The sequence below is a fragment of the Acartia tonsa genome, chromosome 9 (assembly GCF_053477335.1).
Source record: "Acartia tonsa isolate MP-2025a chromosome 9, ASM5347733v1, whole genome shotgun sequence".
Lineage (NCBI taxonomy): Eukaryota > Metazoa > Arthropoda > Copepoda > Calanoida > Acartiidae > Acartia > Acartia tonsa.
Genome location: NC_137268.1, coordinates 17,724,003 through 17,741,028, shown reverse-complemented (window position 1 = coordinate 17,741,028; position 17,026 = coordinate 17,724,003). Strand labels below are relative to the sequence as shown.

The 17,026-nt window shown below is 32.1% G+C and overlaps 1 protein-coding gene across 1 annotated transcript; it reads right to left on the bottom strand.

The window, feature by feature from the left end:
• Nucleotides 1–333: 333 nt before the first annotated feature.
• On the bottom strand, nt 334–16,161 carry LOC145328348 (sialin-like). Its single transcript, XM_080171977.1, has 18 exons — nt 16,137–16,161; nt 12,703–12,771; nt 11,289–11,364; nt 10,319–10,438; nt 9,785–9,897; nt 8,333–8,408; nt 7,914–7,955; nt 7,469–7,546; nt 6,850–6,977; nt 5,659–5,770; nt 5,259–5,335; nt 4,405–4,485; nt 4,139–4,266; nt 3,330–3,389; nt 2,825–2,883; nt 2,131–2,212; nt 1,888–1,956; nt 334–471 (listed from the first exon to the last, which is right to left on the bottom strand). The coding sequence occupies exons 1-18, from the start codon at nt 16,157–16,159 to the stop codon at nt 410–412; spliced, it is 1,455 nt and encodes a 484-aa protein (XP_080028103.1). The 5' UTR covers nt 16,160–16,161; the 3' UTR covers nt 334–409.
• Nucleotides 16,162–17,026: the final 865 nt, after the last annotated feature.

The window sequence follows — 17,026 nt, the reverse complement described above, 5'->3', positions numbered from 1 at the left end:
CCTTCCCTCAAGTTCTAGAGATTTCTAGAAGCAAAACTGCTGAGAGTTAATAATAAATTATAATAACACTTTCACGTAAGATTCCAGCTTATATTTTGATGGTTTTTGACAATTTTAACTTTTGGAGAAAATAGAAACAATTTGACAAGCGGCTGCTGCTGAACAAACTATCGGCAAGCAGCTGCAAATGTCAATGAAATCAAGCCGGACTTTGACGGCTACTGCTTTGTCAAAAGATTTCTGCTTAAACTGCGACTAAAACTTATTTTTAGCTATTTTGTTTAAAAGGTTTCGTGATTTTATAATTATAAAATTATTTACAAGGTTTGGTGATTTTTTGATGATAAATAATTAAGATTTATTAAATTAAAATATAATATTTAAAACATCTATAAAGATAATGAAGATTCTAATATTTTGTCGAGAGTTCTAGGCCAACAGGGTCTTTTTCTTTTCTCTTTTCTGATTCAACTATACAAGAAAAACAAAACTATTAAATAATCTAAAATAAATTAATGTATTAAAGATTTACTATTAAAGGAAGCCTGCAAAAAATACCACACTTTAACTGCTGAAAGACTGCCACAAGTAGACCAAATACCCCAAATTTGAAGCCTTTAGCTTCTATAACAAAAAGTTCTAGGAATTTTAAAATGACATTTTATGTACAATGAGAATTTTGAAAGAATTGCAATGCTCATGTTGAAAACTTTGAAATTAAACTACGTGGCCTAGAAACAAAATTATAAGCTTATTTTTGTCATAAATTTAGGTTTCCAGTAACTAATTATATTTTTACAATAAAAATTACCCATTTTTATAGTCAAAATCATTAAAAAAAATTAAGTTTAACTTACGTTGTACCGAGTGTACTGTAGCCAATCAGAAGGCTGAATCAGCTTAACAACCAATCACAGTTGAGCTTGTCTTAGTTTCCCCTTTGTTTCCGCTATGATATTTATTTAAAAATGCAATTTAAATCGAATTTTTTTCATAGATTTTGACTATGAAATGTGGTGTTTTTATTGTAGAAATGTAATCAGTTACCGGCAATCTAAGTTTCTGACAAAGATAAGGTTATAATTTTGTTTTTAGGCACCGTAATTTAATATTGTTTTTTTCTTTTATGAGCATTAGAAATCTTTCAAAGATTTCATTGTACATAAAATGCTATTTTGAAATGCCTAGAACTTTTTTGTTATTGAAGCTGAAGGCTTTAAATTTGGGGTATTGGGTCTACTTGTGGCAGTCTTTCGGCAGTTAAAGCGTGGTATTTCTTGCAGGCGTCCTTTAACACGTTTAGAAAATTTAAATTTGACTTTAAAAAAACATTAAAGATTACAATAAACAGGTTTAGGACCACATAAAAGTTTTATCACAGAAAGTTTAAGGTAATAGACAGTAGAAGATTAATTAATGAACACCCAAATATCATAAACAGTATCTTGTATTGGTGGAAGTTTGGACACTGCTTGAACAAAATATAATGATATAAGTCCCTAAGGTTTTTAAACCGAAGAACGAGAGAACATTTTAGATAACTTTGGGGACCAGTAATAGTATTATTTACAGTCCATTGTCCCTTACCTCTATAATACTAAAATACCAAAGTCCTAAATTAAAAGCTGAACAGTGATAGCTTAAAAATATTTTTCCAGTATGGCTTCAAAACCTATTAATATCCGCTGGATTAGACCCGGTTCTCAGCAATACTGAAAAATCATGTATCACATCATATTACAGACAATTTTTCACAATTGATTAAATAAATATAAAAAATCAATACAAAGCCTCTGCACTTGGGGCCAACAAAACTGAAATCAATCTAAGAATTGTTAGTTTTACTATCCGTAGAAAACTGTCTATAATACGATAAATAATTATTACCTGATTTTTGTTTGCTCCAAGGTTGAAGGTTACCATCTGCAAATATGGCATAGAAGATTCCAGCAAAACCTTTAATTTTTAAGGATTAAGACAATTGCAAAAAAATTCAAAAACAAATGAAGATAGACCCACCCTCCATTCCCTCAAGTGTCACTAGAGGCCTCAAGGGGAGTAGTCGCTAGTTTGGACTAAAGTAAAGCTTTACGTAAATACAAAGATCTTAATGCTAATAATTATATTTACCCATAATTGATGCTGTTATAATCCAGAGATACATCCAGTTGTTAATATCCTTAGGATCAGCTGTTAAAAGGGCTCCGGCAATCTAGAAATCAAAGTTAATATTTGTAATACCTCTTCATCAAATTGTAGAAAAGTTGCAATCCAAAATTCAGCTCAAATAATATAACTAACAAAATTCTACAAAATTATTTTTAATTGAGTCAAATTTGAACAAAATTCTAAACATCTAAAATATAAAGTAGAACGATGTGTTTCTGTCTGTCTGTCTGACTGAAGCTTATGATCTCAGTAACTACTTAAACGATTGGACTCTACTCTTCAGGGAATATACATATTGGTCCTGTGATGGTTTTAAGCTATTAACCCAAACAATTTTTTTTTATTTCTTTTAAAAACTAAAATTTAAAAAAGGTGGTTGTCGACTATACCCCCTCTCCCACCAAAAAAAAATCTAAAATTCAAAAAAAATCCCATCAAGTACCCCTAGAGGTCTCGAGGTGCCGCTAGTTACAACATAAGGTAGAAATTCTTTTGTGTTTGTATCTACGTTAACACATTGTTATCCATTTTTCCATTTTAGAGGAGCTTTACATAGGTTCCGGTATAGTTTGAGACTATTTTATTTATAACTTTAGTTTTTGGATGATTTTATGTTATTTATATTATATGCGGAATTGCAGTTATTTGAGTTTACCTTAGGTCCAACAAAGGCATTTACACAAGATACAGAATTTGAGATGCCGAAAATTGTTCCTGTAAAAAAATATATTTAGTTTTGTTGCTAGGTCTCGAACCCATAACTTCCAATATCATTAGTTTAAGAAAAAAACAGAAAGACCAATAAAAAAAAACATTTTGCCAGATAAATGCTAAAAATAAAGTAGATAATACAACGTTCGAAAGAACTTATAATTGATTTACAAATAAGTTAAAAGCAAAACAGTATTCCAAGGTGGCAAAACAGCCTTCCGCAGAAGTGAAAATAAAAATTGAAATATTATATCCAGTTTTGTTAACCCCAAGAGGCCGGAGGACCGGCAATGATTTTTAATTTAGTAGAAAATTTGCTGTAAAATTATGCCATACATGATTTTTCATTATGGCTGCGCACCGGTTCTAATCCAGCGGATATTAATCGGTTTCGAAGCCGTACTGGAAATCTTTTACTGTTCTTCCAGCAAAAATAACTTATTCACTACCTGCAAACTGTGGCGCTATGTCCTGGAAGTTAGTCAACCATCCAGGGAAGAATGCTGATCCTGTTTAAAAAAAGAAAAAATTATAAACATAGTTTTTAAAAAATCATAAGTATAAATATCTTTGGTATTTTACTTTGATTGGTTGGTTCAACAAGTTCAGTGTCCAAATGTTTCAACCACTAATTGTAATCTACAGAAAGGATAATTTTGTGTATCCTTACTGGGGAAGAACATCCACTTATCGGCCAACGTTTTCTCTCGTTAGTAAGCTATAAAAATTGGAAGGAATTTCAATGAATATAATAGATTTGAAATCTGCATAAAATTTTAAGGAATTTTTATAAAATTCGTTTTTTGTATAATTCTTTATCTATAAGCGCAGATACAAATTATGTTAAATAATTTTGACATCTGTGATTGGTGGATTGAAAACTATCTGCGCCCTGATTGGAGGAGAAGCTTAAGTGATGTACATCATTTAACCAAATAGAGCGCAGGTAGTTTCCAATCCACCTATCCTATTGGTCAAAATTTATTAACTTAAATTGGATTTGCGCTTTTAAATAATGAATTATATAAAAAACGAATTTTATAAAAAATCCTTAAAATTTTATGCAGATTTCAAATCTATTATATTTATTAAAATTCTTTCCAATTTTTATAGCTTACTCGTTAGTTCTTAGGTGGCTTTCAATTGTCCAGTATTGGTGAATGTATTTTTTAAGTATTGATATTAAAATATAATACTTTTGAAAATGTGAAAGTTTCAAATAAAATTTCTAAAAAATTATGTTATGAAAATACTATACCTATTGAATTACAGACTGTAAAAGTAACAAGAGTCAAAATTAATTGCGGATTTTCATTAGTTGGAACAGTAGCTAATATTATCAAGCAAATTACGTTGCCACCAAAAGCCAGACTTGAGAATAATTTTCTAAAATAAAAGATATAATTAGAATTTGTTATATTGACATAGGCATGAAATATATTTTGTATTTTCTCTTTGTTTTATTTTTTATTAAAATTTCTATTGTATTAGCTTGTAATTGCTCTGGGACGATGTGAATGTTACCTTGCATTTGTCACAGAAAGTTTTCTTGTTCTGATTAGGCAGTCACACAATTTGGAAAAGACCACACTTGCAATCCAGGCACTGAAATATTTTGAGTGCAGTTAATGTTAAAATGTTGCTGGTTAGGAACTTTTCCCGGCTTCTAGGATTATTCGATGGTTGCTATAATTAGAAATTATCCTCGAACCTTCAAACCAATAAATATTCTGGTTACCTCGAACTTATGAACAAACCTGCTTTCTATTTGATATTTTTATGAATGATACTGCTAGAAAGGTTTGTTTTCAACAACATTTACAATGACAATGGGGACAATGGGCTGTTTATTAAACTAGTTCCCAAAGTTTTATAATAACGTTTTCTTATTTGTTTGACTAACAACTTAAGGGACAAGACAATTATTGAATTTTAATTGTTTGGTTCATGAAATTGAGTGTCCAAACATTTTTACCTTTATTTTTAAAATAAAGAAAAGGTAATTTTGTTTATCTTCATTGGGATGGACATCAATTTACCGGCCATTGTATTGTCCCTTTAGATCCCTTGTCTGAAAGCCTTTTGAATAAAAATAGACTTTGTTTAAATTATTTGAGTAAGAATTAAAAGGAATCTGATATCAATATATATGCAAATGAATTATTCTTGCAGAAAAATTATGCAGATCATGGAAAGAAAACGAAGTAGATGATTACTTCGTATTTTCACAGTAGTTTTCTCCTATTTCTAGCCCATGCGGGGGACTCTATCCCTGCGGGGCAATCATTAACATTTACCTAACCTAACCTAAACTAAAATAACCTATGAAAAGATACTCTGAAAATACGACGAAACCTGCTACAAATTGTCAAATTTACCAGGCGTAAGGTATAGCAGTCCATATTCCAATGGTTGTAGAATCAACAAAATAGTCTTCAAATATATATTGAAGATACTGAAATAATATACTCATTAAACATGTCACACTAATTCTTTTATATTGAAAACTACATGGTTAAAATCGAAATTCTTTAGATTATATTTCTAATAAATGAATGATGAAATATATCACTTTATTTTGAAATAAATTAAAAATAATGGAAGGGACAGGGGGGCTAGTAAAATAGCCTAAAACCATCCTAGGGCCTAGTTGAATCTTACTTAAAATATAAAACTCAGTCGGTTTAGTAGTTATTGAGATCTTAATCATCAGAATTATTTGTATATAAGAAAAAGAAACTCAGTTTGAGAAACTCCACAGGGGAATCAAAAGTGCACCTGGGGTAATTCTGTCATGAGAAGATGGAAACCAAAGTTTGTACAGAAATTAGCAACAAAACACGCCCATACTGGTACACTCGTCACTATGTCTCTCCATGGTACTGCTTGCCTGAAAATATTAGGTAAGTTTAAAACAAGCCCAAACTGGTACACTCGTCACTATGTCTCTCCATGGTACTGCTTGCCTGAAAATATTAGGTAAGTTTAAAACAAGCCCAAACTGGTACACTCGTCACTATGTCTCTCCATGGTACTGCTTGCCTGAAAATATTAGGTAAGTTTAAATCACGCCCAAACTGGTACACTCGTCACTATGTCTCTCCATGGTACTGCTTGCCTGAAAATATTAGGTAAGTTTAAATCACGCCCAAACTGGTACACTCGTCACTATGTCTCTCCATGGTACTGCTTGCCTGAAAATATTAGGTAAGTTTAAAACAAGCCCATACTGGTACACTCGTCACTATATCTCTCCATGGTACTGCTTGCCTGAAAATATTAGGTAAGTTTAAAAAACGCCCAAACAGGTAAACTCTTTACTATTTCTCTCCATGGTACTGCTTGCCTGAAATATTAGGTAAGTTTAAAACACGCCCAAACTGGTACACTCGTCACTATGTCTCTCCATGGTACTGCTTGCCTGAAAATATTAGGTAAGTTTAAAACACGCCCATACTGGTACTCTCGTCACTATGTCTCTCCATGGTACTCCTTGCCTGAAAAGATTGTGTAGGTTGGAATCATATTAAAATATTAAAATGGATATATTATTACTTGGATGTTACACCAGATTTTATGTTCTCTAAAAAGTGAAATTCACAGCCGGGCTAAAATAACGTTACTTCCTATTCATCCCTTTTAACCAACCCCATCCACTTCTTCTAGATAAACGAACTGATCAATAAACAGGGTCCCATGTTAAGAATGTCATATTCAATGATTTAGAGACAATTTTGATTGATGTAAAAATATATGGATATTGTGACAGGGGAGGGGATCGGGTAATGTCATAAGGAGGGGAAGGAAGGTTATCGTTATATTAGACAGCTGAATTTAACATTTCATCAGGGTATACAAGAATCTATCACAATATCCACATATTCTATATCCATTGCATTTTGTCAAAAAAGATCCCTTTTTTACTGTATTATACTTTATTCTACTCTTTCTTAAAGAAATAATACTTACTTATTATTATTAATCTGAATGCCAGATTGGATATACTTCTTTTCAGTATCAGAAATGAAGGGATGGGTTGAGGGAGTATCGTAGACAAAAATCATCCAAATTAACACCCAGATAAAGCACAAGCATCCCTGAAAAGTTCATCCTATTTATAAAAATAAAAGTCTGTCTGCTTGTGTGTCTGTGTGTTTGTACCAAAGGATCTAGCAAACAAAAGGACTCATAAGGTGAAGCTTTTTATTTGTCCAGGGAAGGTTTTTAACTATGTTGGAGGAAGGTACATTAACACTACCACGAGAAATCACAATCAAAAATAAATACAACCCCAAACAATGTTTTTCCTTTTTCAATTTCAAACTAAAATTGAAAGTGAAGGGTCTACCCCACTCCCCCCCCCCCCCCCACCCATATCATTAGAGTTTGGAAAAAATTCCCTATCCAATATTTTTTACCTTTAAAACTAAAATTGAAGTAGAGATTCGCCCCTCACCCCCCATACTTCAAGTGCCACTAGAGTAAATGCCCTTTGGTGCATAGCCGCAAATGAATGACAAGGGACCAGTATTCTGGCAAACTTTCGGCGATTTAAATCAAACCTATTTTCTCTTCTTTAGTAATAAACCTGTATATAAAAAGTAGCTTCCCAGCCCAACGCATCCACAGAAACACCAGAGCCAAAAAATGCAACAATTGTTCCAACCTAATACAATTTATTCTTAGAACAAATTTCTTTACCTTGCAAATATACAAAATGTTTAACAATGTAAAAAATATCTTGGGAGCTATACTATATGTGTGGCTGCGAATTTAGCGGCTTAAAGCCACAAGTTTTAAAGACTACAAAAGAATTTGACGTTTTCAGATTCATCAATGCCTAATTAGTAAAAAAAAGCATCGAAATAATAAAAAAATATATTAAAGAGATAGTGTTATATACCTACTTTATTCTACTCAATGGAAGCTTCAATCAGAAAGATTTTAATGAAGACAAAATAACAATGTAAGACTGAAATACCAACATTTATTACTTTATTGTAGCTGATCTATAAAAAAAGAAATAATTAAACCTGGGATCCACTCATTATCAATGTTGTCAAAAATGCTTTTTCCTAAAATATAAATGGTTAACATTCTTTATTAAAAACTAAGAGATATTTTGTCCTAAGAAAAAGATTTTTTGCACAATAAAAACTTACCCTCCCCAGATTTAGAAAAATAAGAAAAACTACTGTTACCTAATGTTATTGTATATCCAAACTTATAAAATATTTTTAAAAATTAGGATTTTCTCTTGCCGCTTGTGAAATCTAATGTTCATAAGCACTTTCAGCTCGCATTTCATTTTTTTTCAAACAAACTTCATTTAAGATAATAATCCTTTTACTTTATTTATTTGCTGTAGATAAAAATTCTATTATCCTACTATGATTAAGATCATTAAAAAGGTTGAAGTTAACAGCCATTTATGAGATCTTGATGTACCCACCTGTAATGGAGCCCATTGCGCGAGCATACTCGTGATAGCTGGAAAGGTAACGCTCTCACTTAAACCCATCAAAGCTCTAGAAATAGTATAGTTTGATTAACAGAAAAACTCATTCTTTTAAATTTTCACCATCAACATTTATTAGTACCGAAGCCACTCTATAATTCACTTTGTCTGTCCGTCAGTCAGTCAGTCCGTCAGTTAGTCAGTAAGGCTACGGTATAAACGTGATTTTCTCGGCTTCTATTCAAGATAGAGAGCTGAAATTTTTAGTGAAAACTCCTATGACATATGTTCATCTAGTCTACACATTGTTTTTTCCGTCTGTCTATTAATTGGGGTGCTAGATCGATTCCTATATTTTTACGTTTTTGTAATTTTCTCGATTCCTGTTCAAGATAAACAGCTGGAATTTTCAGGGATAAAAAATTAATATTTTACATATTTCCATCAAGTTTTATTAAGATGTCTTAATTGGTTGGGGTGCTAGATCGATTCCTAGATTTTTAAGTTTTCAAGATTTTTTCTATCCCTATACAAGATAGACAGCTGTTTACACTCTACATATTTCCATTACGATTTATTAGGATACCCTTATTCGTAGGGGTGCTAGATCGATTCCTAGTTTTTCAAGTTTTTGTAAATTTCTCAACTCCTGTTCAAGATAAAAGATTGGATTTTTTGTGATTAATTAAGTCAACATTCAACATATTTTGACCAAGTTTTATAAAGACTTATAATTGATTGGGGTGCTAAATCGAGTTATAGATCTTAACGTTTTTCTTATTAGCTTAATGCTAGAAAAGACCATTATACAATATATATTTTAAAAGTTTTAGTGATTTTTATTATTGAAATTTTTTATGACATACTCTATAGATCCTTTTTTTACAGATGTCTATTTATAATTTTTGAGCTTGGCTACTTATGGATGTTGTCATCCTTGTTTTTAAAAACTATTTTGAGTATTCCATGATTAATTATCTAATGGTTTAATGTAATAGAGTAGTAAGATTTTTTATGTGAAACTGAAGTGTATGTATAATAGTAACAGGGTTGTCTGCACATCAGATCTTTAGTATAGATGCTACCTCCCTTCATTTTTCAATAACCGTTTCGTATGCTAGCAAAATATTTTCTGCTACTTGGCTGCCTTGATACATACCACACCATTGGTTGATTTTAAATTACCAAATTGAGAGACGGCACATGGACAGTGCAAATACATTTATTTAACCCCTGTTTATTTCCCTCTAGTGTTTGACTGTAATGTCTGCACCAAAGAATCTTGCTAACCGCTGAACTGATATGGTTATCCTTTACAATGTAGCTTACATAGGTCCCGGGAAGGTATAAAACTATTTTGGGGGAAAGCAACTCCACAATTCCAAAAGAAAACGTTCCTAGAAAATATTTAATACTTACCCCTATAATAATCTGTGAAGAAGTTACCTTAGGGTAACCAAGTAGTAAGGGTAGTCCTCCTCCCCGTAGCCTCCCAGTTTAGCAGCTGTGGGTATCAGCAGGGTTAACATAGACGTTAGCCCCATTGCTAGACCTAAAACCTAAATAAGAGTCATTATTTGTATATTGATAAATGAAAAATTAATAACTAACAAATAGTTAATGATTAGACTGTTATTTTATATATCTGAGAATAAAAATCACGAAACCTTTTTTATGTTTAATGGACACAGGGAGAGAAGGGGCATGTTCATTGAACTGTAAATTACACAGTAACCCAAAGTGTTATCACATTATCTTATTAGTTGGCTCAAAAGCTGGGGGTATTTTATTAAAATGTGATTGATTAGTTCCCTAAAAGGCCATGAATAAAACAATAAAAGAACAACTATTTTGGTACTAACTTTTGCTTAAACGATGACAATCAAGACAGACTATTATCTTGAAAATCATATGATTTTTGGACACTACTATACATATCTACCATGAAACGAACAGCTGGGCTAAAATTTGTAAACAAACCTTTTTGCCACCAAAAAGTTCGGCCATTCGGCCTCCTGGTAACTGTAGAATTATATATCCAAAATAAAAGCTGCTGATAACGTCATTTTTCACAGCTGTGTTCCAGTTAAACAAATTTGCCTTAGAATTAAAATAACTATTAGTACATTAATTTGTTTTCTCGTATTCATTCGAATCCGGTGGATAGGAACCGGTTCTCATCCATACGAAAAAACTATGTCTAGCATCGTATTATATCCAGCTTTCTACGAATATAAAAATGTAAAATCATGAGATTAAACCCAGTTTTTTTTAGCCGTTGCCTTCGGCACCTCGGGGCTAAAAAACTAGTTTTAATCCCATAATTGTACATTCTATATCCGCGGAAAGCCGTTTATAATACGATGCGAGAAATAACTATTCTCGTATTCATTCGAATCCGGTGGATAGGAACCGGTTCTCATCCATTCGAAAAAACTATGTCTAGCATCGTATTATGTCCAGCTTTCTACGAATATAAAAATGTACATAAAATCATAAGATTAAAACCAGTTCTTTTAGCCGGTGCCTTATAATTGTACATTTTATTCCGCGGAAAGCCGTTAATAATACGATGCGAGAAATAACTATTCTTAATCATTATTATTAAATTTTCTACGTAGAATTTGCTTAGGGAGTTAAATATTTACAACAAATTATGCCACAAAAGTTTATTTTTAAGATTAATGGATCAAATATTAAAGCCGGTAATAGAGTCATATATTGACAAATTGTATAATTTTACTAATTTAGCTTCATAGGGCTCTGTAATTAAATGGGGGGAATTTGAAAAGCATCCCAAGACTTTGCTTTAGAATTAACCATCCTAAGAGCAATGTAAAGCTTCCCTGAAACGGAGAACTCAATCGGTTCAGTGTTGAGAGAGATCTTAACAGACTTACAAAAAAAACTTTCTGTTTATATGATAGAATAATTAAATCTTTGAATTTACCTGAGTTTCAGTACTGTTTAATTCTGTTTTGTGAGATGTGACTGTCATTGAGGTTATTATCAAGTTTATATTTACTCTAAATAATAAATGTATAAATATACAAGATGTATAACCCAGACAACTGACTGGATACAGTCATGGGGACCCATTTCGTCTGCTAGCAAATCGCTTCCTGCCCTTTTGTGTATACCCTCTCAAACTTTGAAACCCATAATTTTATTTAAAAAAATGGACTATCCACGAATTTCACCCCTGTCAAAAAAGCTTGGACGTCTATAGTTCTTTATAATCCTACTAGCGGCTTCGCCCCTAGCCCCAAGAGGTATAATTACATCTTCTATTACTTACCCAGCAGAACGGATCGCAAATTTTCGCATCTACCCAGCAGGAAAACATTTTCTCTTTTAAATAACGAATTCGCAAAATTCGTGAAAAAAATAGTCTAATGTGTTCTCAAGAAAATTACTACTGGTGCTGCTCATAGTCTAATGTGTTCTCAAGAAATTTTTTTTTTTGGGGGGGGGTAAATTTTCATTTTTGGGGGGGTTTGGGGTGTCCCACCCCCCAAGAAAATAGCTTAAAACCACCACAGGACTGATAGGTATATACTCTGAAGAGTAGAATCCAATCGGTTCAGTGGTTACCGAGATCTTAAGCTTCAGACGGACGGACAGACAGACATCAAGCTACTTTGTATTATCCCTATACTAAAGTAACAGGATGTTTGTTTGTCTGTGTGTTTGTGTGTCTGTGTGTTTGTACCGAAGGATCTCGCTAACCGCTGAACCGATCGGGTTCTCCTCAACAGGGTAGATTCTCATATGTCCAGGAAGGTTTTTAACTATTTTGGGGGACGGTACCACCACCCTCCCAAGAGAAATGACAAAAAAATTGAAAATTTTCTTAAACTCTGGGAGACTTCAACGTAACATTAAGAGGTATCCATAAAATAAAGAATTATTGTAGAGACTTTAACAAACAAAAACGTTTAAAGTGCCACTAGAGGCCTCTAGGGGCGTAGCCGCTAGTAGATTATATAAAGTAGTAAGCGTTTTTTGTCTGTCCCAAAGGATCTCGCTAACCACTGAACCGATATTGATCTCCTTTACAGTGAAGCTTCTTATAGGTCCTGGGAAGGTTTTAAACTATTTTTGGGGAGGATGTCTTCACCCCCTCCCCCCCCCCCAAAAAAAAAAAATTAAAATATTTTTTTACTCTTTTGAAACTTAAATTTAAAATGGGATGAGGTCGACTTTTCCCCCTCCTACCTTAAGTGCCACTAGAGGCTTCTAGGGGCGTAGCCGCTAGTAAAACATATAATAATAAAATTGTTAAATCGATTGTTTTTTGATTCTGTGAATCTGGCATTGGTAAAGTAAAGTTTAAGAGTAGCTTTGCTAATAAAATATTTTACCTTAGAAGATAATTAAATATGAAGCCAATAAAACCAAGAATAGAAAGTAGATAGCGGCATTGTATCCTGATATCAAACCATAAACAGTTATTTTTATTTTAGCCTATTATATAAAGTAGTAAGTTTTTTTTGTTTATTTGAAGCTAAAGATCTCGGAAAATGCTGGTTCTAGCTATTTGGTTGTAATTTTAGATGTATGTTGAATTGATATAATGTTTGTCATTTAGACTGAAGAGGGTTCCATGTTTACCGAAATATATTTATAAAATAAATCTATTGTTTCACTATAGTAGATCTTATAAATGTTTAGGGGGTGTTTTAAGTCTATTTTCTATACATCTTCCACCCTCCCCTAGACTAGAGGCGAAGAATCTAGTCTTAATGCCGAAGTAGTTTAATATGCGTCCAGTAAGATATCGAAAAGTAATTAAACCTACTGATTTTTTTAGTAGATGGGAGGGGTGTTGGTTTAATGTACTTTTACCAGGGAAAAGGGAATGTGATTCTGACAAACAATTCTAAAGAAAAATTTCTCCACAACCCCCTTCCCCTTTTCCTTCCCTTCTTACCCACCCCTCTTCAATTACATAATAAAACAAAATATACTTCCACCTTACTTTAAAAGGTTTCGTGATATTTTGTAGAATTGATTGTTAGAATAGCTACCCCTGACTTTTACATTCAACTGTACAGTTAAGTTGTTTTAATATAGACTGCATCCTGGGCCGTATTTTTTTTTATTTTAAGGGGAGTAAAATGGGGTTTTTCAAATGTTTGAGGTAGGTAATCAAATGTATTTTTAAAAAGTTTTGTGGGAGGGATAAATAAAGGGTTTCAAAATTTGGGGAGGGTAATCACCTCTTTACTCCCCCATTGGGTGTCTAAGACTGTGTTTAAAAATGCATATCTCTATGTAATAGCTATAAAAACTACAGTTTTTAAAGAAAAAAACAACAAATTATTAATAAATATTTTGTTCATATTATAAAAAAACCATCTTATATAGTTGTAAAGATATAAATCACTAAGAAGTGATGATTTATTATTTGACAGAAAACAGATTTTTTTTGCATATTATTTATAGATAGGCGAGTGGAAAAGTATCAGTTGTATAAAAAATATGATAATGCCTTGATGTCAATAAAAGAATAAATGATCGCTTAATGGCAATTTTTTTGGCAGGCTATATGTTTTTTAAAATCAAGCTTTTTTTAACAATACCTCTTTATGGTTTATGTACACTATATTTTTTACTAGTTGCTTCACCCCTACCCTCTGGGGAAGGTTCGGAAAATAGTCTAAAACCACCCTGAGGCTTCTTTGAAAAATATAATCTTATCGAACAACAATTTCAGAGATCTTTAGTTTCAGACAAAAATCTCATTACTTTATATAATACTAGCGGCTACGCCCCCTAGAAGCCTCTAGGGGCACTTAAGGTAAGAAAGGTGAAAAGTCGACCTCATCCCACTTAAAATTCGAGTTTCAAAAGAGTAAAAAAATATTTTTTTGGGGGGAAGGGAGTGAAGACACCCTCCCCAAAAATAGTTTAAAACCTTCCCAGGACCTATAAGAAGCTTTACTATAAAGGAGAACAATATCGGTTTACTGGTTAGCGAGATCCTTCGGGACAGACAAAAAACGCTTACTACTTTATATAATAGGATGAAGACCTATTATTGTGTCGTTATAAAAAATTAAGAAAACATTAATTTTCCACCCACATAACTGATTTTATAAAAATGTTATTTGTTATGATTGATTATGAAAAAGCACATGTTCATTAAACAACTAATAACAATCTATTATTGTAATGGATGTAGAATATACGTGGATATTATGACAGGAGAAAAATTGTCGTCTATCTAGGTTCCAATACCCCCTAGCATTTATTCGTCGGGCCTTTTATCCAGAAGGTAGAGAGGGGATTGGGTAAAGGAGGGGGATGGGGAAGATCGTTATTTTAGCCAGCTACAGAGTTAACTTTATTATAGAACATGAATATCTAAGGTAAGATCCGAGGGGATTGGGTAAAGAAGGGGGATGGGGAAGATCGTTATTTTAGCCAGCTACAGAGTTAATTTTATTATAGAACATGAAAATCTAAGGTAAGATCCATGTAAATATATATCCATTATCATTGTCTTAAATGAATAAAAACAACTGAGATTATATTCATCCAAAAAAACGAGGATGTCAATTTGTCAAATTTTAATTAAAAATTGGCTCCCTAGCCCCCGGGGGGGAATCAAAACCCCATAAAAATGAATGAACTTAATTTTCTCAGAAGCTATTTGATCAATAGAGCAGATTTTTTGGACTTAGGCTATCAAAAATACTAAAAGTTAGTTTATACCCATAAAAAGTGTACCATAATTTTATCTGCCATTGTCTTATCCCTTTAGATCCCTGTCAATAACAAAATGCAACAGGAAAGATGATTTGAAAAATATAAAATTACAGGGATCTTAAGGGATAAGACAATGGATGATAAATTTAGAGACATTTTGATAATAAACAAAATTTCCCTTTTTTAGATTTAAATTGTTGGTTGAAAAGTTTGAACACTGCTAGTTTGAAAATTAACCAAGTTCGAGAGCCATCAAATGCAAGATTTTATTAACACAATGATAAGATTGTTAAGCAGATATTCTTTGCAGAATAAAGAACTTTTTAAGAAGGACGGACTCACAAAAATAAACCATTACACTTTTAAACTTTTTAAAAAACTTTGTTTAACATCCTCACTACAAGAGTACAATGCATTTCTTTTTAAAGTTAAACAGTGATATGTTGATTGATATGAGCATTTGTATTATTATTGGCTTATTTAAAAACAAAAAATAGTACTTATCATGAATGTTGAAAATATCATAACTAAAGGATGAAAAAATTATTATTTTAAGAAGTTAAAAAAATACTTTTAAAAAAGTAAGGTTCCCATCGAATTTGATTAATTTCCAATGAATCAAAAACCTGTTCTGTGATCTGAATTTTATGAGTTTTATGTGTGTCTTTATGTTATTTTAGACTATGTATTTTCTACAATCCACCGACAAATTAAAAAGTTTAGGAAGGTTAGGGGCGCAGTTGCTATCATCAAACGGCTCTCTATATGAATGGGGGAGGGAGGGGGTTAAAAGCATGTCAAAAGCAACTTCATCCCAAGTCTAAGAAATAAAATAAAAAAAGGTTAAATGCATCATAGGACCTATGTAAAGTTTCCATAAATTGGAGAACTTAATCAGTTCAATAGCTATTGATATTCCCCTAATGGCAGAATCCTGTAGGTTTAGTCGTTTGCGAGATCTTTAAAGATAAAACAAAAACATACTATTCTTTTAAGTTTTATATATAGTAAGCATAGGATTTTCTTTTGTGATTTTTGCAAAACAAAATAGATATGTTTTAATTGTGTATTGGTTTATTTCCTGGATTTCCAATTGAATAACCCCATTTTATTCTGAAAATATATTCATTTAAATAAAATATTATTAATGAGTATAGTTTACTATATATTAATATCTGTCCGTCCGTCCATCAGTCCGTAACGCTATGAGAGAAATATAATTTTGCCAGCTGCTTTTCAAGATAGATATTTAGCTGTTTTTTAGTCACGATTTCTGGCTCATGTTAAGCGCTTAAAGTATTAGTAACATGTTAAAGGGAGATAAAAAAAAAGGGGGGGATATGCAGACTATGTTAGTTATATTTCTATTGAAAATGAGTTTTTTTTATCATAAAGAATTTCAAGAACACAGGCCATCGACGCAAACTGGAATGCCAAAAAGACTCATATCAATACAACGATAGGTTGTCACAGAACCTTCTTACAAAGTTATTTAGATAAATATATGTTGAGAGATTGTTTTAATGATAATGCATTTTACAATTTATGTAATCAGATTGCTATTTAATATCATATGTAATAATTTAATATTTTTTGCACTATGCAATACCATTTCTAATAGCTAACGAAATAATCATAATTATTTCTATTTATAATTATATAAGTGTCTCTATAGGGAATGGAGATGAGATATTGCTTAACCTATTAGTAACATGTATGAGTTTGCTTAACCTAAAAGTAACATGTGGTAAGCGCTTAACCTATAAGTAACAGGAGCCAAAATTACATACCTGTGCATATACTTTGTAAGAACTAGCGGATTCGCCCCTAGCCTCTAGAAGCTTTGCCCCAAGAGATAATTGAAAAAAAAAAAAAAATAAAGCACTACTGGTGCTACTCATAGTCTAATGTGTTCTCAAGAAAATTACTACTGGTGCTGCTCATAGTCTAATGTGTTCTCAAGAAAATTAATTT

Coding starts and splice junctions, on each gene's coding strand:
- LOC145328348 (XM_080171977.1), bottom strand. CDS start 16,159: ATGGGGTTATTCAATTGGAAATC. Junction 7,547..7,913: donor TGATAATGAGTGGATCCCAG/GTTTAATTATTT, acceptor AAATTGTATTAG/GTTGGAACAATTGTTGCATT. Junction 472..1,887: donor TTGGAGCAAACAAAAATCAG/GTAATAATTATT, acceptor TTTCTTGTATAG/TTGAATCAGAAAAGAGAAAA.